The sequence below is a fragment of the Rhinatrema bivittatum genome, chromosome 2 (assembly GCF_901001135.1).
Source record: "Rhinatrema bivittatum chromosome 2, aRhiBiv1.1, whole genome shotgun sequence".
Taxonomy (NCBI): Eukaryota; Metazoa; Chordata; class Amphibia; order Gymnophiona; family Rhinatrematidae; genus Rhinatrema; species Rhinatrema bivittatum.
In genome coordinates this window covers 572,168,535-572,189,011 of record NC_042616.1, presented here as the reverse complement: position 1 = coordinate 572,189,011, position 20,477 = coordinate 572,168,535, and the positions used below count along the sequence as shown (strand labels likewise).

The 20,477-nt window shown below is 47.3% G+C and overlaps 2 protein-coding genes across 4 annotated transcripts in view; one reads left to right on the top strand and one right to left on the bottom strand.

Moving 5' to 3' along the window:
- The window catches only part of AFG3L2 (AFG3 like matrix AAA peptidase subunit 2), a 145,365-nt gene extending 134,523 nt beyond the window's left edge, over positions 1–10,842 (bottom strand). Inside the window, exon 1 of one of the 3 annotated variants that reach the window (XM_029590959.1) lies at positions 10,585–10,842. In XM_029590959.1, coding sequence (XP_029446819.1) covers positions 10,585–10,701 — 117 coding nt within the window. In that variant the 5' untranslated portion in view covers positions 10,702–10,842. Of the gene's footprint in view, positions 1–10,166; positions 10,215–10,584 lie in introns of those variants that run through there. The other 2 variants (XM_029590958.1, XM_029590960.1) reach the window with 2 other exon arrangements.
- Positions 10,817–20,477, top strand: part of PRELID3A (PRELI domain containing 3A) — a 59,881-nt gene continuing 50,220 nt past the window's right edge. The window contains exon 1 of the mRNA XM_029590964.1: positions 10,817–10,936. The gene's annotated coding sequence lies outside the window, so the exon portion shown is untranslated. The remainder of the gene's footprint in view (positions 10,937–20,477) is intronic.

The following is a 20,477-nucleotide window of genomic DNA, read 5'->3' as shown; positions in this document are numbered from 1 at the left end:
GGGCGTAATGATGAGGAACCCCAAACATGTCCCCATGTCCAGATACCCCTTCTCCTCCACTCTAAATAGGCCGAGCTCTCAAAGCCCGGGCTAAAAGCTTTGTTGGTAGAAATATGTGTGCTAGTATGATATGCCCTATTACCCACCAACGAAGCACCATATTGGTGCCATAGCTGAAACAGCATAAGGGTAGAGGGAGGCAGCACCGGATCCAGGTCTACCAGCCAAGTATGTTTAGGCTGCCATATAAAACTAGAAAGTGGTATGTCTCCAATAAGTTCCTGATTAATAAGCGCCCACTGCTTCGGTCGTCTGGTGAGATGCAGATCTACCAAGTGTTTGAACTGAGCTGCACGAAAGTAACGGATAAGATCCGGTACTCCCAAACCACCCATACGTTTTGGTTGGATTAAGACTCTCCTGGCAACCCGGGGCCTGCGACCCCCCCCAAATAAAATTCATACAACGCCTCTGCCACTGTTGTAATGTGGGTACTGAAACCTGTACCGGGAGCGTCTGAAAAAGATATAGCAATTTCGGGAGAATGCTCATCTTAAAAACAGCCATTCTTCCCAACCATGAAATCTGGCAACGACTCCACTCCTCCATATCCTTAGATAATTTACTCCAAAGGGGGGTGTAATTAATGTGAAATAGATTGCGAGAGGCAGACAGCTGAATCCCTAAATATTTAATTTGGGTTCTGGCCCATTTAAAAGGAAACAACTCCTGTAGTTGACGCACCGAGTGGGAGTGTAAGTTGATATTAAGTACCTCTGATTTATCCCAGTTGACTGTAAAACCCGAAACCCTACCAAAAGCCTCCATCTCCCCAATTACACAGTCAAGAGAATTTGCTGGATCTGTGAGCGTAAAAAGTATGTTGTCAGCATACAGAGAAATTTTGGTAGTGAAATTTCCTATGGTCACACCAGATATATTTGGATTTCTACGGATATTAATAGCGAACGGCTCCAGAAATAATGCAAAAAGGAGCGGGCATCCCTGCCTAGTCCCCCGACCCACATCAAAGGGAGCTGAATAACCGCCATTAATCTTCAAACAGGCCCGGGGTGCATGGTAAAGCTGACCCAACCACTGTAGGTAGGAGGCGCCAAAACCCATATATTCCAATGTTTGGAAGAGATAAGGCCAGTGCACCCGGTCAAAGGCTTTATCCGCATCAATTGACAAAGCCACCGCCGGAATTTTATGTTTTTGGGCATACCATATAGTATCAATAATTTTATGTACATTGTCAGCGGTGGTTCGACCGGGAATAAAACCAGCCTGGTCAACCCCTACCAGTTGAGTGATAAAACAATTTAATCGATTCACCAGGATTTTTGCTAGCAACTTGATATCTATGTTTAACAAAGAAATAGGCCTGTACGAGCCACATACTGAAGGGTCCCGGCCAGGTTTAACTAATAAAGTAATCCCAGCCAGATTAGTCTGTGCCGGCAAGGTGGACCCAGTCCGCAGGGAGTTGAAAAACTTTAGTAAAATGGGGGAGAGGGCCGTAGCAAATTGTTTATAGAACCGGGGCGTGAACCCGTCAAGGCCAGGCGACTTTCCTACTTTAAGTGAATTAATAGCTTCCTCTAATTCAATAGATGTAATGTCTCTATCGAGAAATTGCCTCTGGGCTGAAGTCAGCTGAGGGAGAGGCATCCGAGAGAGGTATGCGTCAACCGTGGCCGCCGCTATATCAGTTTCCCCCTTATATAAGGTCGAGTAAAATTTATGAAAACATTGTCTAATTGAGGTATTATCAGTGAGAAAGCCCCCCGAATCATCTTTGATTTTAGAAATATGGGCCTGAGCTTGTTTCCGTTTAAGACAATGAGCTAAGTATCGTCCAGCCTTATTCCCTCCCTCAAAAAACTGCTGTTGGGCCATTTCCAATTGATGGGCGATCCGAGCTGAATCTAAAGCCATGATCTTGCCTCTTAGCTCCTGCATGGGGCCCCGTAAGGCTGAGCGATCCCCACCCCGCATGTGAGCCTGTTCCAACCGTGACAGGTCGGACAGCATAGTCTGGCGCTCCCGCTCACGTCTCCGTTTGAGATAAGATGCCCGCGCAATGCAGGATCCCCGCAAAACACATTTTAAGCATTCCCATAGTGTCCCTGCCCCCACCTCTCCTGTATCATTAAGGTGAATATAATCCTTGATTTCCTGGGCCAGCTGTTTCTGAAAAAGGTTATCTTCCAGCAAGGAATCATTCAACCGCCAAAAACGTTGGCCGGTATCCGACTGGCCCACCACAAGTTTAAACCAAATAGGAGCATGATCAGACCAAACTTTAGGCTCAATATCTACTGCCTGTACAGCAGTAAGTTTAGTTTTGTCAACCATAAACATGTCTAAACGCGAGTAGCTATTATGTGGGGGCGAGAAGTAAGTATAACATCGAGAGGTTGGAAAGCGGGAGCGCCAGACATCCACCCCAGATACAAGCGTGAGGATCTTCCTGAGAGCCTTCCGAGCAAGGGCGGGGTCAGAGCTAGACCCCGTGGAGTTATCTAAACGTGGATTGATGGTCAGATTGAAATCCCCTCCCAAAATGACACTGCCCACTGCATGAGCCGCTAGCATCTGGTACAGCTTAATATAAAATGCTTCCTTCTGAGAGGTGGGGCCATACACAGAACACAAAGCATAGGGTTCCCCACCCAGTACAACATTAAGAAGTAAAAACCTTCCCTGGGGATCAGAAACTGTATTTTGTACTTCTACAGGAACATCTTTATGAAATAGAATACCAACACCTGAATATTTAGCATCCGGGGTTGCTGCCGCCCAAAATTAAGTCGGGTATTTATCTGAGCGTAATAGACCCTCATACCGCTTACGAAGGTGTGTTTCTTGTAAGTAAAGGATCCCGGCAGATAAACGCTCCGCCTCCTGGTATAATAGCTTCCGTTTCCTGCCAGAGTTTAAACCCTTAACATTAAGTGAAAGAAAGGTAATTGAAGCCATAATCTTAAATCCATACACCTAACTCTGCCATCAAAAACAGGCTCAGCCCCGCCCGTGAGAGGGCCTCATGGTTCCCCAGTCTGTAGAAACCCCACATCTTACTCGTCCCCAGTAATCTCCCCTCCCCCCTAGTCATGTATACAATGTGAAGCAAAATCCCCCATACCCCCCACTCTCTGAGTACCCTGGATGGATTCCCACCCTCCAGGAAAAAACTAGGGAGGAAGAAGCCTTGCCAGTGGGCGGATTCCTCCCACCCCCGAAGCTTCCCGCCATTACACCTATATCGCAACCCGAGAAAACTAAAACTGAATGAACCCACACCATTACCAAATCCAACAGTGAAGACAAGGGACAACATTAGAAAATGTCCAGCCGAAAAATACCGGTCTGTGATAGACATAGCAAACAGTCTGTCCAGGCAACTCAAGTATCAACTGCAGCCACCCCTGCGTCACTAGCATTCCTGCGAACCGACGACCTCCTTTATTGACACGTTGCCACCGGGGAGCAGCCACCGCAGAGCCGGAGGGTCTCAATTCCTTAGAGGCTGGTAAGTTCACCGAAAGTCCCAGTTCTTTTAGAACCTGTACTGCTGTATCCAGCGTGCGGACCTTGTGGGATTTCCCCTCCACCTGAAACCACAAGCTGAAGGGAAAGAGCCATCTATAGCGTATTGATGCAGTGGTAAGTGCCGCAGTAATCGGACGAAAAGATAAGCGCTTGCGTAAAGTGCTTGAGGCCAAATCTGCGTAAATGGAGATCTCATTTCCTTCCCAATTCCACACTCTGGCTGCCGCTGCAATTTTTTCTTTGTACACAAACGAGTGAAAGCAGACTACTATATCACGTGGCCAGTTGCCAACCTGAGGTCCCAGTGATCTATGCGCTCGCTCAATCTGTGGATCAGCGGTAGTACCCCCATCTTCAGTCTCAGGACCCGTGAGAATCAATTGGCAAATTTTTTGAACCAGTTGTACACAGTCCAGATACTCCTCTTTTTCTGGCACGCCCTTAAATCGGAGATTGCAGCATCGAGACCTGTTTTCCAGGTCTTCAAGCTTATCCTCCAGGGTTATCTGTGCAGATTTTAAGCCTGCAATCTCCGCAGTTTGTAGCAACCCTCGTTCCTCCTGCTCATCCAGCCGAGTGTCAGCCTCATCCAGTCTGCGGCCTAAGGCCGCATGGTCCTCCCTCATTTCTTGCAGCGTTTCGGCTATTTCAGTTTTAAATACCTTAATGTCTTTCCGCGGCTCCATAAACCAGGAGCGCATTTCTGAGCGCAGAGGCCAGTCCGAATCCAGGAATTCCGGAGGGGCTTCCTCGGTCTCCGAATCCTCCGAGTCAGCAGCCGCCGCCATTTTGTGGTCCGTGGGATCCGGGGCCTCACCGCTTTTAATATAAGAATATTTCTTGAAGTCCACCAGTTTTTTCTTCTGAGCCATGGTCCCCCTGATCTCCGCTGCCAGAATCGCTAAATTTCGCCGCAAAACGAGGGGTTTTTCTAAAGTTTGTTGCTGAAAACGCTCCGGGGGCCGAGAGCTCCGCTAAAAAGCACGGAAGTGACGTCACTTCCTCTCCTATGAGCTGAATTTTATAACCATTTGTACATGTGCTAAGGTTGATAGCACCATTGATTTGGCTAAGTAGTTTCCTCCACTCCTTTGGCCTCGATGCTAATGGAATGACAGTGCCACGAGCCAACCTTCATATATATATATTTATTTATTTATTTATTTAATTTTAACCCTTTACTCCTTCCCACTAGCCAAGCCATTGCAACAATAACAGTCAGTCAATCAAGAGACAGACCTCAGCTTCCATCAGAATCCCATACACATATACCCCAAGTCTGGCCGAGAACCCTTCCCCTTTCCCCAAACTATATATACAGGGTTGTAAATATTACATAGCCTAAAGAAAAAGAATGTCTAGTGAAATGCATCTTCATAAGAACAATTAAAACACATTTATATCTGTACCCTTACAAATTCTACAAAACCCTTACAAATTCTACAAAACACCACTGCTCGAATCATAACCAACACACGCAGAAATGAGCATATAAGCCCCATACTCAGGAACCTTCACTGGCTCCCTATTACTTCTCGTATTCAGTACAAATCCCTCTCTCTCATTCACAAAGCCCTTTATAACCCAGAAATGTACTGGCTTAACGGTTTCCTTAAATTCCACCAAGCCAAGAGACCCACAAGACACCAATATCATGCAACCATGCTAACCCTCTCTCTCAAAACCACCAAACTGGCCGCAGCTAGAGCTCGTCTACTCTCTGTATCAAGACCAACCCTTTGGAACACTATGCCAGTTAATCTACGCCAAGAGGCTTGCCATAAAACATTTAAACGAAAACTCAAAACATGGCTTTTCACGAAGGCATTCAAATAGTACATATCACCAAAACTCACTCACTTTACTCACCCTTAAACCTTCTTCGCCAACAAAACACTCTCCCTGCCACACAATGCCTCTACCCTCACCACCCCTCCTCTCCCGCGTCCCTGCCCCCAACAGATCCCTCAGTTCTAACCATACGATCCCATATAAGATAACTCCCTCTCTTAGTTGCTACCATCTTGGATTTTCAACTTCATGCCTTGACTTACATATCTTCAATAATGTACACTCTGTATATTGTTTTATAATCATATATGCTACTTCCTCCCCAATGCATCAATTGTAAATAGTTCCTTGCAATTTATGCAACTCCTCCTTTCCCTCCCCCATGCAACCCTTTCAACTCTTCATCCCCCTCCCTATATGCAATATACAACCCCTATCCCCTCTATACATTCCGTCCATCTTCATCCTCCCTCTACCCCTTTCTTTCTTTCCCCCCACTCCATCCCCCAACCATTTCTCTCAATACCATCTCAGTTATCCAACAACCTCTATTTAAGTCTCTCTATTTAAGCCTCGTTCTTTATATAGTTTATTTAATTTTGTTTTATTCACTGTTTTCCTATAAGTTCTATGTAAAGCCTCTGTTTTGCTGATTTTGAAGTTATAATGTAAACCGAACTGATGTTATCCTACGAAGTCCGATATATAAAAACCACAAATAAATAAATAAATAAATAATTTCAGGAGTTTGCTATTGAATGATACTGCTACCCTCTACAGTAAAAGTGGAAGATGTGTCTATGACACCACAAGGCAGGGCAAATAGGTTCTTTTGGCATGTGCCAGGTTTAGCGTATAGTACATTTTAGTTAGATACATCACTTGTCATTTGAGTCTCATCAGCTTTTGGAGTTGCCAAAGATTAAAAAAAACAAAAAACAAAAAAAACCCAACCCACTCTCCCCACAGTTACCCTAAAAAATGCTTTTTCTGCATTGGAAAATGAAGAAACCTCAGCAATAGATTTTGAAGTGATTTCTAAAAAGCTGATTCTGCTGGGAGACTCTGTCATCAGAGGATCCAATTTGGGAGCACATTTTGATGGCGACGCAACAGTTAAATGCCTTCCAGGATCCTCAGCTAGTAGAAATGCAAACCAGATAGTCCATGTCATTGAGAAAGAAAGTAAGAACTTTGATATCAATGTTATCATCCATCTGGGGATTAATGACCTCAATAAAAATGGTATCCATGAAGTACAAAAAGATTTCCAAAATCTAGGAAAGATGATAAGACACTGCAAAGACTATTGCCTTTTCGGAAGTTTATCTGATCATAGAAAGGGAAATAAGATCAATTCCTGGCTCAAAAACCGGGGTACAGAAAGTGCTTTTGGATACATTGGAGGCTGGGGTCATGTATGGAGCAGTAAAAGGCTATTTGATAAGGATGGCCTACATTTGTCTGTAGCAGGAAGGAGGATGCTAAATGAGAAATTCAGTTCATATATTACCAGACATTTAAACTAAAGAATGGGGGTGGCAGGAGATGGCCAATGAAAGTGATGTGTCACCCCAAGCAATAAAAGATGTGGGAGGAGAAAAACACAATTAGCTCAAAAAAGCAGAACAGGTGTCTAGGAAATGCAACAAATCAAGGGAGAAAAATTGGAAAGCTATGACTTCAAATGCTCATAGTTTGGGCAATAAAATCCCAGACCTGCAGCCCCTAATGGTGGAGGCGGTCTTGGACATTGTTGCTGTTATGGAAACATGGTTCACCAAGTCTCATGATTAGGATGCGGCCAATCTGGGTTATATCTTGTTAAGGACAGACAGATAGGACAGAAATTGAATTGCAAGGGATGTGGGGTAAAGAGGAAGCTTTATGGACCGTCCTAAAATGAGAAGATGGGGCTTCCACTTTTACTGGTGTGATCTACAGGCCTCCAATCCAAACTGATGAACTGATCGAGGACATCCAAAAGTTGGAAAAGGGAGAAGTGTTGCTTGTTGGAGATTTTAATCTGCTGGATGTGGATTGGAGCATCCCTTCAGCAGAATCTACAAATAGAGAGATAGTGGATGCCTTTCGAGGTGCTTTGCTCAAACAAATGGCAATGGAACCCATAAGGGAGGGTGCGAACCTCAAACTAGTGCTCACTAATGGGGATAATGTCTCTGATGTTCAGGTAGGGGCTCACCTGTGCAGTAGTGATCAGACAGTATGGTTCGATATTGCTAATAGGATACAAAGAAGCCACACAAAGACCCAAGTTTTGAATTTCACAAATACAGACTTTGTCAAAATGGGGATGTACCTGGAGGAAGAACTGGAAGACTGGGAGAAAAGGGGCGAGGTAGAACAGTGGGCCAAATTAAAAAGAGCTATTAAAAAGACAACAACTCTATATCTTAAGAATGTAAAGAAGAGTAAGAGGAAAAAGAAACCAACCTGGCTGAAAAAATTAAGGCAAAATGAACAGCATTCAAGAAGTATAAAGGATCTCAAAAAAAAAAAAAAGGAACACAAGGAAAAATTATTGTTAAAAATGAGGGAGACAAAGAAGGAAATCAGGAAAGCAAAAAGTCAAGCAGAAGAAAGAATTGCCAAACAGTAAAGAAAGGAGACAAAATATTTTTTCAGATATATCAGAGAAAGAAAGGAGGCCTGAAATGGCATAGTGAAATTGAAAGATGACAAGGAGCATTGTGTGGAGAGATATGAAGAAATGGCAGAAATATTACATAAATACTTCAGTTTGGTATTCACTAAAGATGACCTTGGAGAAGGACCGTTGCTGGTTGATAAGTCTGTAGATGGAGATGGGGTAGATAAAACTGTTTACAGAAAAGAATGTATGGGAAGAGCTAGGAAAACAAAGTGGACAAGGCTATGGGGCCAGATGAGATTCATTCCAGGATACTGAGGGCACTCAGATGTACTGGTAGGTCCGCTGCATGACCTGTTCAATAGATCCCTGGAAACAGGATTGGTGCCTAGTGATTGGAGAAGAGTGGTGATGGTTCCACTCCACAAGAGTGGTAGCAGAGAGGAAGCTGGAAACTACAGGCAGTTAGCCTCAACTCAGTGGTGGGAAAATTAATGGAGACTGCTACAGCAGGAGGATTGCTGGACCTGAGACAACATGGATTCACTAGGGGAAGGTCTTGTCAGACAAATCTGATTAATTTTTTTGATTGGGTGACTAAAGAACTGGATCGAGGAAGAGTGCTCGATGTCTCTACTTGGATTTCAGTAAAGCTCTTGATACAGTCCTGCACAGGAGGTTTGAAAACAAAATGAGAAGCTTGGGAGTGAGCGCTAAGGTGGTGGCATGAATTACAAACTGGTTGACAGATTGAAGACAGTGATGGTAAATGGAACCTTCTCTGAAGAGAGAACGGTGTTAAGCGGGGTGCCACAAAAATCTGTGTTGGGACCAGTTCTGTTCAATATCTTTGTGAACAACACTGCTGAAGGTATAGAAAGTTAAAGTTTGCCTACTCGCGGATGATACTAAGATCTGCAATAGAGTGGACATGCTGGAAGGAGTAGAGAGAACGAGATGTGATTTAAGAAAGCTTGAAGAGTGATCAAAGATATGTCAACTAGGATTCAATGCCAAGAAGTGCAGAGTCATGCATCTGGGGTGTGGTAATCCAAAAGAGTAGTATGAGATGGGGATGAAGGAGGTGCATGGAGCAAGAGAGGGCCTTGGGGTGATAGTGTCTAACGATCTAAAGAGGGTGAAGCAATGTGACAAAGCGATAGCTAAAGCCACAAGAATGCTGGGTTGCATAGAAAGAGGAATAACCAGTAAGAAAAAGGAGGTAATAATACCCTTGTACAGGTCCTTGGTGAGGCCTCACCTGGAGTATTGTGTTCAGTTCTGGAGACCATATCTCAAAAGGGACAGAGAAAGGATGGAGGCAGTCCAGAGAAGGGAGACCAAAATGGTGGGTGGACTCCATCAAATGACTTATGAGGAGAGGAGGTGCAGGGGAGATATGATACAGTACTTCAGATACCTGAAAGGTTTTAATGATGCACAACCAACAACAAACCTCTGACAATGGAAAGAAATCAATAGAACTGGGGGTCATGAAATGAAACTCCAGGGAGGAAAATTCATATTTCCTGATGTTGGCTCTGTCTTTACGGAGGGGATGGTGGATGCCTGGAAGAGGTGGTGAAGACAATAGCAATGAAAGAATTCAAAGGGGCATGGGATAAACACTGTGGATCTCTAAAGGCTAGAGGATGGAAATGAAGAAAAGAGTGCATGGAGGTAACTTGTTGATATGGCAGTTACTACCCTTAACCAATAAGGCTTCATACTGTTGATGCAACTCCATAATTGCTCTCTGCTTCAACGGCAGGGAGAAAAGAGGAAGAGGGGAATTAGATTGGCAGCAACCAATAAGGACGTTGAATTTTACGGTCTGGGAAAAAAAATAAGCATGGGGGTAACTTGCTGATGTGGCTGTTACTAGCCTTAAACAATAAGCCTGAAACTTTTGATGCCATCGAAGCAGAAAGCAATGTTGGAGTTGCAAGAGGTAATGAGGAATTGGACTCTATCAGCAACCAACAAGGGCCCAGACTTTGATGGTCTGGGAAACTGACATATGGGGGTGACTTGGAGGGCACGGCAAATACTACCATAAGCTTGCTGGGCAGACTGGATGGACCATTTGGTCCTTTTCTGCCATCATTTCTATGTACCCCTCTAGAAGACAAGCAAATCAAATCTCATTTGAGCTAACTCAGGCATCTGAAGGTTTTTTAAGATATCAAAACATGTTCTAGATTACCTGCAACAAGTAGCACAAGGTTTTGAACTCCATGCTCTTAGGAAATTCAGATCCCAGCGCATGACAGTATTAAACACCTATACTGCCTGAATGTAACTCGTCTTGAGCTACCAAAGAAAAGGAGTGAGCCAAGTCTAAAATAAAATAAATATTTATAGTCCCGGATTCTAGTCACTGAAATCAATGCTGCACATATCAGAATCATTAGCAGGGGAGTGCCAGAAATCTAGGAATGACCCAAACCTTCCCTCCTGGAGCTGGGTTAACGTGGCAGCTCAGCCTCTACACTCCAGCACGTTGCACCGCCAGGACATCACGCGGGGTGATGGCACACATGGCACGGTACTACCACGTTACAGTCCAAGGCCTTGCCCTCACACCCGGAGGAAAGGCTCGTGCCGCCCCGCGCCTCACTCACCCGCCGCAGGCAGAAGCTGTCAACCCCGGGGCACCTACGCGACAGCAGCCGCAGGAAGGGTCCATGCAGGACTCGATATCTCGTGGGCGACAGCAGGAACAGGAGACGCAGCGCCATAGGCTCGGCCGCTAAGAGAAAAGGAAGCGCACGGTGACCAACGACCCAACACCACTCAACCTGCCACCCTTCCACCCCGCGACCTCATCCTTCCTGACTACGAGCTCCCCTGCTACGTCATCCCCTCCGTCCAATCAGTTGCAGGCGTACGTGGGCTGCGTCATGCAGGAGGACGACGCTCTGTGCGTGATGCGTACAGCAGCCGACGGAAAGACGGTTACCTGCCTGAAGTGAGGTGAGATAAAAGCGCCGCGTCAGGCTGACGGACAGGCCACTCTTGGTGCGCTCGCGTGAGTTTTTGTTGGGTTGTTTTTTTTTGGTTTTGGTTTTGTTTTGGGGGGGTTTTTGGCCTCCTAGTAGAAAGAAGCTGATTAGGGAGGCAAGCAAAGAAGAAGCGACGGGAAATGGGTCAGCCGTTTTGAGATACGTGGAAGAGGATCCGTCTCGGAGTTGAGCACGTTAGGAGCAAGGATTAAGCTTTGGATTCCTTGATGCACACATTTTGGACTGGGGAGGGGGAAATACCTACAGTACCTAGATGGAGCCGGCCTTGAGCCTAAGAACAAAAGCTTTCGTTCTCTTTGACTTTATCTCTGTAACCCCTGGGCAGGTCGGATTCTTTTACTTGCACCCAGGGGCACATAAAAGTGTTATGCACAGCACTCCTTCACCCCACCAAGATAGCTTTACTTTCTGAGTTCCAGGATCCCAATGTGGGGACGGACAAACAATAGTTCTTATACCCTGCTTTTTTGCAAGTCGTGCCTTTTCTCCTTTCTCCCTTCATAGCACTCATAATTAACATTGTCTCTGTATCCAATAAGCACATGAGAAGGATGGTGGTTTCGAACTTGTTTATTGATAGTTGAATAAATGACTGAATTTATTTATTTATGGTATTTCTATACCGTCTTTAACAATATATAATTGACCAAAACGGTTTACAATGGTAAAAAATTGAAATAAAATTGAATAAAATAAATCAAATCATAGAAAGTAATAAAAATAACTCAATAAAATGACATTAGCTAACTTGTGTAGATTAAGCATAAACCAACATAAAAACCAAGATAACTATAATAAAATAAATAATTTAAATTAAATCAAATAGAAAGATGGAGAAAAATTCAATTTCATGTTAAAAACCCTATACTAATCTTACATCTAACACATCAGTAAACTAAACTCCCTACTAAAGTAATTACATTTTCCTAGCGTGTAGCAGATGGACTTAGGAGCAATGGGTATAGTATATTCCTGATAGCAGTTGGAGACTGATCAGATTTCAATCTGACGTTAGCCCTAGTACATATACCCCTGCAGGAAGTGCAGCTCTTCAGTATTTTCTGTCTCCATAGCAGGGACTACCTGCACGCTCTCACAGTGTTAGAGTAAATTTAACGGAGAAAACCCGAAACAAGAAGAAAACTTACCTCTACAGACGAGCCCCGCTCTCCTGCGGTGACACCCTAGGGTCCCTCCCTCAGTTGAGAATTCCCGAGGTGATTTCCGTGATCCCTCGGAGGTGATTCTCGGTCCGACAGCCAACCCTCGGCGGGGACCTAGCCCCCGATTTTGGGCGTGGCTGAGAGGCAGCGGGTGCAACCTCGTGCGCGACATTGAAGGTATTTCCCCTCTCCCCCCGCAGCCGGAGACCACCCAGAACGAAACCGGGAAGCACCGAGACAAGGTAAGGTAGAAATCTTTAAATACTCCGGTCTCCGAAGCTCGAGGATTCGAACAGGTCGCCGGCCTTGACCAGTGCCACCGGGTTGATCCGCCCCAGCAGGGCTAGGCCCTGATTAGATCCAAGGGTCCTCCCATGTGGAGACCCTCCAAGGTGGTCGCCATCTTGTCCGCGTGGTCGCCGTCGCCATTGGCCCTGTTCGCCACCCTGTCCGCCGTCTCGATCCGTGCGCACAAAGGGCGAGCCGGGGGCACAAATTCCTTGTGCGCACAACTTTGCACTCACAAGTACCGTGCACATAAGTTACGCGCGTAACACGCGCTTACTGTGCTGGGCGCATATCTACGACTTGGCGCACTCGAACGTGCACATCCTAAGCGCACGCTCTTTCCACACACTCATAGTCGACGCACCGGAGCGCATAACAGATTTTACGTGCCTACATCCATGGCACCACCGGAAAAGGAGCTCAGGGCCTCTGCCCAGCATTCCACATCAGAGCCGCACAACACGAAGAGGCCAATGCCTTGTGTATCCAGTGCGAGGATGCCCTGGGGGATCCAGCCCAGGGCCAGCCCCATCTGAGACTGAGTGCTAGCTCCTCAATAAGTACTCTGGACCTAGGATATTCCAGCGGGACCCCCCCTCAAACAGGGACCCCCAGGGACACAGCACCTCCTAGCTTGGACCCAGTGTCTATCTCCTGGGTGGAATTCTTCAAAGGCCTGCACACCTTCGTCCACATGCAGATGGAGCCTCCGATAACATGGCCACAGCCTTCACCAGAGGACCTTTACGCCCCGAGCCCCTCTAGGCCCAGAGAAGTGAATCTACCGCCCAGAAGCCCCACCTACGGGGACACGGACAACTCGGAGGAAGAATCAGAGCCCCTGGAGGAGGGGAAACTCCCTCCGGGGACAGAGCCTCACCGGACCATGAGACGCTTCTTCACCAAGGACGAACTTCCAGACCTGGTCACCCACAGCCTGAAGGAGCTTGCTATCCCAGGCACAAGTGCCTCGAGCCCAAGACAAATCCCCTGCTAGAGGGACGCCGTCAGACCTCCCACCATTTCCCTCTGTTACAAGCCGTTCAACAGCTAATTGACCTGGAATGGATTGCTCCAGAGTCCACATTCAAAGGGGGACGGGCTATGGCAGCCATGTATCCTCTGGACCCGGTGGCCAAAGACCTTCTGACATGCCCAAAAGTGGATGCCATGGTCTGCGCGGTCTCGAAGCGCACTACTATCCCAGTGGATGGAGGTACAGCACTCAAAGATGCGCAAGACAGACGTCTGGAATCCATCCTTAAACAGTCCTTTGATGTCGCCGCTATGTCCCTACAAATAGCGGCCTGCTGCACCGTGGTGACATGTGCCTGCCTATCACAGACCAGGAGCAACACCCCTGGGGAAGCCATGGAACCAGCAGTATCATTCCTCGCGGATGCTGCTTCCGATCTGGTGCGCACCACAGCTAGAGTGTCATCAGTTGTGGCAGCCAGGAGGCAACTCTGGCTCCAAAGCTGGTCAGCTGACGCGTCTTTCAAAACAAGACTCACAAGGATGCTCTTCAAGGGATCCCTCCTGTTCGGCAGCGAACTAGATAAACTGGCCAACAAATGGGGCGAGTCCCCACTGCCACGGCTACCGGAGGACAGGAATAAGAGAAACCAGCGACCCTTTCCCCGACACTCCAGGGGCAGAGGTTCACAGTGCTTCAATCCATACAGAAACATTTATCAAGCGCCTCATCCTACAGGCAGGAACCAGTATTTTCGGAACAAGCACAACAAAAGGGGAACCAGCTCGGGTCCAGGCCCCAGCCACACCCCACAATGAGAATCAGCCGACCCATCCAAAGGAAGAAGCCATAGGGGGCAGACTTGCCCTATTCTACCAAAGATGGGTAGAGATAACTTCGGACAAGTGGGTCCTAACCATCATTCGAGAAGGGTACTACCTGGATTTCCTCTGAACCCCTCCAGAAAAGTTTGTGGAATCCTCTTGCCACGACCCCTCCAAGAGGGTGCCAGTGGAAGCCACACTGACCAGGCACTGGGGTTATGGCCCTCAAGGCCATAACCCCAGTGCCTTCACAACAAATAAATACTGGGCATTATTCCATTAATTTTATCGTCCCCAAGAAAGAGGGGACGTTTAGGCCCATCCTGGACCTCAAGTCGGTCAACATCACCTGAGGATTCTCCGCTTCCACATGGAAACCCTACGCTCTGTAATAAGGGCGACACAACCAGGAGAGTTCCTCACATCCCTAGATCTGTCGGAAGCTTACCTACACATCCCGATCCATCAAGAACATCAGCGCTTCCTACGCTTCAAGATCCTGGACCGTCACTACCAGTTCCGGGCACTACCCTTCGGGTTAGCCACAGCACCCCGGATGTTCACCAAGATCATAGTGGTGGTGGCAGCAACACTGAGGAAGGAAGGAATTCTCGTGCACCCTTACCTAGATGATTGGCTGATCAGGGCAAAATCCCCAGAGGAAAGTCACCAGGCAACCAACAGAGTCAAAACTCTACTGGAGAGCCTCGGATGGGTGGTCAACACAAACAAGAGTTATCTGCACCCCTCACAGTCTCTGGAATACTTAGGAGTCCGATTCGACACCAAAGAAGACAAGGTCAGCCTCACACCGACAAGGAGATTAAAACTGACGAACCAGTTGCAAACCCTGCTGAGCGAACCCCGCCCCACAGCATTGGATTACCTACAAGTCCTTGGTCTCATGGCATCCACACTGGAGGTAGTGCCATGGGCACGAGCTCACATGAGACCTCTACAACGCTCACTTCTATCGCGATGGAATCCACTGTCCCAGAATTCGCCATACGTCTACAGCTCCCGGGCAGAGTTCGGACCCAACTACGATGGTGGCTACAAGATGGCCACCTGAGCCAGGGAACAAGACTCTCCTCACCAACCTGGATCTTGCTCAGCAGGGACGCCAGCCTACGAGGATAGGGAGCACACTGCGAAGAGCTAACCGCCCAAGGGCAGTGGAATACAGAAGAGTCGGGATGGAACATCAATCGTCTAGAAGCTCGGGCAGACTAGCCTGCCTACGGTTTGGTCACAGACTCCGAGACAAAGCGATCAGAGTAATGTCAGACATCGCCACAACAGTAGCCTACATCAACTGCATCAACTGTCGGGGAGGAACCAGAAGCCAACAGGTGTCGCTGGAAATAGACCCCCTAATGTCATGGGCGGAAGTGAATCTTCAGGAGATCTCGGCCGTCCACATTGCCGGGAAAGACAACATCACGGCAGATTACCTCAGCAGAGAAAGTCTAGACCCAGGAGAATGGAAGCTGTCGGCCACAGCGTTCCAACTGATAGTGAACCGTTGGGGAACACCAACCATGGACCTTCTGGCAAACCAGTCCAACGCCCAAGTGTCCAGTTACTTCAGCCCCAGGCGGGAACCTCAGTCCCAGGGGATCGATACCCTGGTACAGACCTGGCCACAGGTCTATTCACAAGATAGAACTACACAGGGGACCAGTACTTCTGATGGCCCTGGACTGGCCAAGAAGACCGAGGTACGCAGACATGCGAAGGCTACTGACAGGGACCCCCCTGCCACTACCTCCACACAGAGACCTGCTCCAACAAGGGCCGATCTTACACGAGGATCTAGCTCGATTCTCTCTTATGGTCTGGCCATTGAGAGGGCTCGCCTGAAAAAGAGCGGATACTCGGGGGCTGTAATCAACACCCTAATCCGAGCACGCAAGTTCTCCACATCTCTAACATACATAAGGATTTGGAGAGTATTCGAAGCTTGGTGCGAGGACCACGACATCATTCCACACTCAGCCAAAATTCCTGCTGTCTTGGAATTCCTACAGAACGGCCTACAGAAGGGATTTTCCCTCAACTCCATCAAAGTACAGGTGGCCACATTGTCATGCTACGGAACCAAGAGCGAGAGCGACAGCATAGCCTCTCACCTGGATGTTTCACGCTTCCTGAAAGGAGTCAAGCACATCCGCCCACCCCTAAAGTGGCTGGTACCTCTTTGGAACCTCAACCTGGTCCTGGATTGCTTAGCAGGAGCCTCTTTCAGACCTCTCTGTGGCCTGTCTCTCCGACTATTAACCTTGAAGACTGCCTTCCTGCTGCCTGCTTGTTCAGCTCCTCGTATATCCGAAATACAAGCACTGTCCTGCCGTGAGCCGTTCCTCAGGCTCACCCTGGGAACCATCCAGCTACGCACAGTCCCCTCGTTCGTCCCCAAGGTGGTGTCTCACTTCAATATCAACCAAACCATCTCGCTACCATCGCCGGATGAGCATAAGAATTTGGAAGAGGCTCGAAGTCTATGCCACCTCAACATCGGCAGACTCCTATCCAGATACCTGTAAATGTTGGAACCCGTACGAAAAACGGACCACCTATTCGTCCTTCACAGCGGGAAGAGGCTGGGGGAAGCGGCCTTGCGAGCAATCATAGCCTGCTGGATCAAAGAAGTCATCAAGATGGCCCTCATAGAAACAGGCAAGCCGCCGCCTCTACAAGTCAAGGCCCATTCTACTAGAGACCAGGCAGTGTCCTGGGCAGAAACCAAGATGCTGTCACCCGCTGAGATCTGCAGGGCGGCGACATGGTCCTCCATCCACACCTTCTCCAAGTTTTACCGCCTGGATGTTCAAGCTCGGGAGGACACAGCATTTGCAAGGGCAGTACTAAGTGGGTCACAGGCAGCCTCCCACCCGGTTCGGGAGTAGCTTTTATACATCCCATTGGTCCTGAGTCCATCTGCTGCACGCTAGGAAATGGAGAAATTACTTACCTGATAATTTTGTTTTCTTTAGTGTAGACAGATGGACTCAGCATCCCACCCACGGCTGCCGTTGTTACTCATGGAAATCTTGGGGGACATCCCCGGGAGCGAGTGATTCAAGGGTAAGCCATGCTTTCCTTCATCTAGGACACCCATCCTACCAGGTGTCAACGTTTCCTGGTTGAGGGCACTGGCGGTCTCCAGCTATAGCCAATCAACCAGACCAAGTTAATCAAGTTTATCAAGTTATAAAGTTAATCAAGTTATGAAGTTATTCAAATTAGTCAGTCACACATATATCCACAATGCTTTTCGAGGAGAATACTGAAGAGCTGCACTTCCTGCAGGGGTATATGTACTAGGGCTGACGTCAGATTGAAATCTGATCCATCTCCAACTGCTATCAGGAGTACACTATATCCATTGGTCCTGAGTCCATCTGTCTACACTAAGGAAAATGAAATTATCAGGTAAGTAATTTCTCCATTAAAAATCAAGTACAGGAGAAAAGGCGAAGAACAGAAAAACATAAACAAATGAACTTTCTCTAGTTTACCAGGTTATTGTTGGCCTGAATCATAGTTGCAAAAGTGTCTAAAAAGGTGTGTTTTTAGTGCCTTTTTAAATTATTTACTACTAGGAATTTGTCTCAAATCATTGGGGAAGGAGTTCCATATATGGGACCTGCTACCGAAAACGTTCTTTCTCTCATAATATTCAGTCTGGCTAACCGTACTGTAGGAACTTCAAGCAGATTCTTATTTAAGGATCAAAGGTTTCTAGATGGTTTGTAGAGTCGTAAAGAGGTACACAACCATATGGAATTTTGATTATTGATGAGTGTGTGTATTAATGACAGTATTTTATATTTAATTCTGTATTTAATTGGTAGCCAGTGTAATTTGTATAATATAGGAGTGATATCTGAATTGTATTTACAGCTTCAATGTGTTTCTTGGCTGAAGTAAAATAAGAAAGCTGAAACATTTAATAAACGTGTGACTCCACTTCTTTACCAAAGTCTCTACTTTTACTGGAAGCACTTCATTATTTAATTTCCTTTGTTCTTAATTACTCCTAATTTATCAGATTGAATGTAGTTCAGTTCTTCAAAATCGTAATTGCCACATTCCCTGTACATACCTAGATCAGTCCAGACTCCTGGCTTTTACCTCCCCTCCACTGCCACTTAACATGAGGTGCCACCTGCAGGCCCTCAGTATTTCTCTATGTCCAGCAGATGGTGGAGGTGCAAAACCTATGGTCTGCAGTCTGATTGAAAAAAAGGAAAAGAAGAAAGAATATAGTCAAGCATGCCTCCCAGAGGGTTCTTAGGATCTGGTAGGAGCCACCCACCAGGACCTGGTGGGGCCACCCCCCCCCTGGATTGTGAGGGGGATGAGTAGGGGGTTGGGGACCCTTAATTGCTCGGTACCTTGGCATCGGACAGGGTGGATAGCTGGACGTTCCAGGTTCCACACCCTGAAGGAGGATCAGAGCTTGCTGCCAGTCTTCTATGAGGGAAGTGCCCTTTCTTTTATTGATTCTTAAAGTTTTGTTTAAAAAAAAAAAAAAAAAAGAAGAGAATTTAATTTAAACAAGGCAGTCTGAGGGGCAGAAGGGGTGGTCATGATACAGCAGGTCGTTCCCCCCCCCCCCCCCCCACTTCTCTCCCTCTACTGATCAGGCGGCTCTACGTTTCTCTCCTGTTCTTCCAGGGTGCTTGGTTATTTTCTCGGCTCAGAGCCATGTTGTTTTGCAATGCGGGTTGTGCTGCAAACTGGGTGGAGATGTGCACACGTCTCTCCCACAACAACTGATTGATGCTCCCAATGTCTCTCTAGAGGAGAGAATACCTCAGGGAAGGACAAGACCACTGTGACCAGGCGCTGCAAGCCTGGGAGGCTGTCTTCGGGGAGGCAGCCAGTGGACGACCCGTTCCCGCTGAATGTGGGAATGGCGGCCATTTTTCCCACTTTATCAGCTGCCTCGCGGGTTGCGGAGTGGGAGGGGGATTTCCCTTCTTTATTATCCCCTGTAACTAGGACCTCCGGGAGGAGGTCAAGAAGCTAAGGAAAGTCATGCTGCCGGTGATGAAGACGCCCAGAAGGATTTGGATCCTTCCTCTAACTTCTATGATTTTGTACTTTTATTGCATAAGGCTTATAAAGCCAGAAAAGCTAAAGCTATGCAGGGATACACGGCGGGTGGGTCCCAAGGGCCTCGGCACCATCTACCGCTGTAGAGAGCACCTTCGAGGTTTCAGATTAGAGGGTCCATGGGTGCAGGGCCCATCTGGGTCTGAGCTGGGGCTAGCGGACCAGGATTCAGATCAGGCGCTGTCCAAAGGTTCTGCAGTGGAGGGGGATGATCCCAAAGTGGTGTGGCTCTTCCACAGCTGTTCCACAGGGAGGAGCTGGTCCCTTTGATTCCTGCAGTTCTGGAGGAACTGGGTATAAAGGTTCCGCGAGAGGAGTTGGCCATCGAAGATGTAGACCCGGTCATGACTGGTCTTCGAGGCCCAACAAGGTCTTTTCCTTTTCATCATTCAGTCAGCTTGGTGTTTAGGAAGTGGGATACTCCCAACACAGGCCTGAAGATTAGTAGGGCCATGGACAAGTTATATCCTTTGCCGGAGGATACGCTGGAGCTTTTGAGAGTTCCTAAGGTGGATGCTTCCATTTCAGTGGTTACCAGTTCCACGGCTCTGAAGGGCCTTTAGGATAAGAAGCTGGAAGCTCACCTCAAGAAGATCTTCGAGGTGTCTGTGCTTGGCATTTGGGTAGCTGTGTGCAGCAGCTTCATGTTGAGAGCAGGCTTGTGCTAGGTTCAGAAATTGCAAGCTGACAGGTCCTTGTCTGATTCTGAAACACAGCAGGCGGAGCAGCTAGAAGCCATGGTAGCCTATGACGCTGATGCGTTGTATGATCTCCTCAGGACCTCCTCCAGGATGCTGACATCTGCAGTTTCGGACCATAGACTCCTCTGGTTGAGGAATTGGTCAACTGATGTCTCGTCCAAGGTTCAGTTAGGAACCTTACCTTTCAAAGGAAAATTGCTCTATGGTTGAGATTTGGAGGAGATGATTAAGCTTCTCGGGGAGAACAAGGTTCACAAATTGCCTGAAGATAAGCCGAAGGGGAAAAGTTCCTTTCTGGTCTGTTATCATCCTAGAGGAAATAGGCATTTTCGGCCTACCAGGGCTTCATGAAATTTCCAGCGACAGCCCTCGGGAAGGCAGATGACTTGGAACCAGTCTTTTCAAGGGCGGAGGC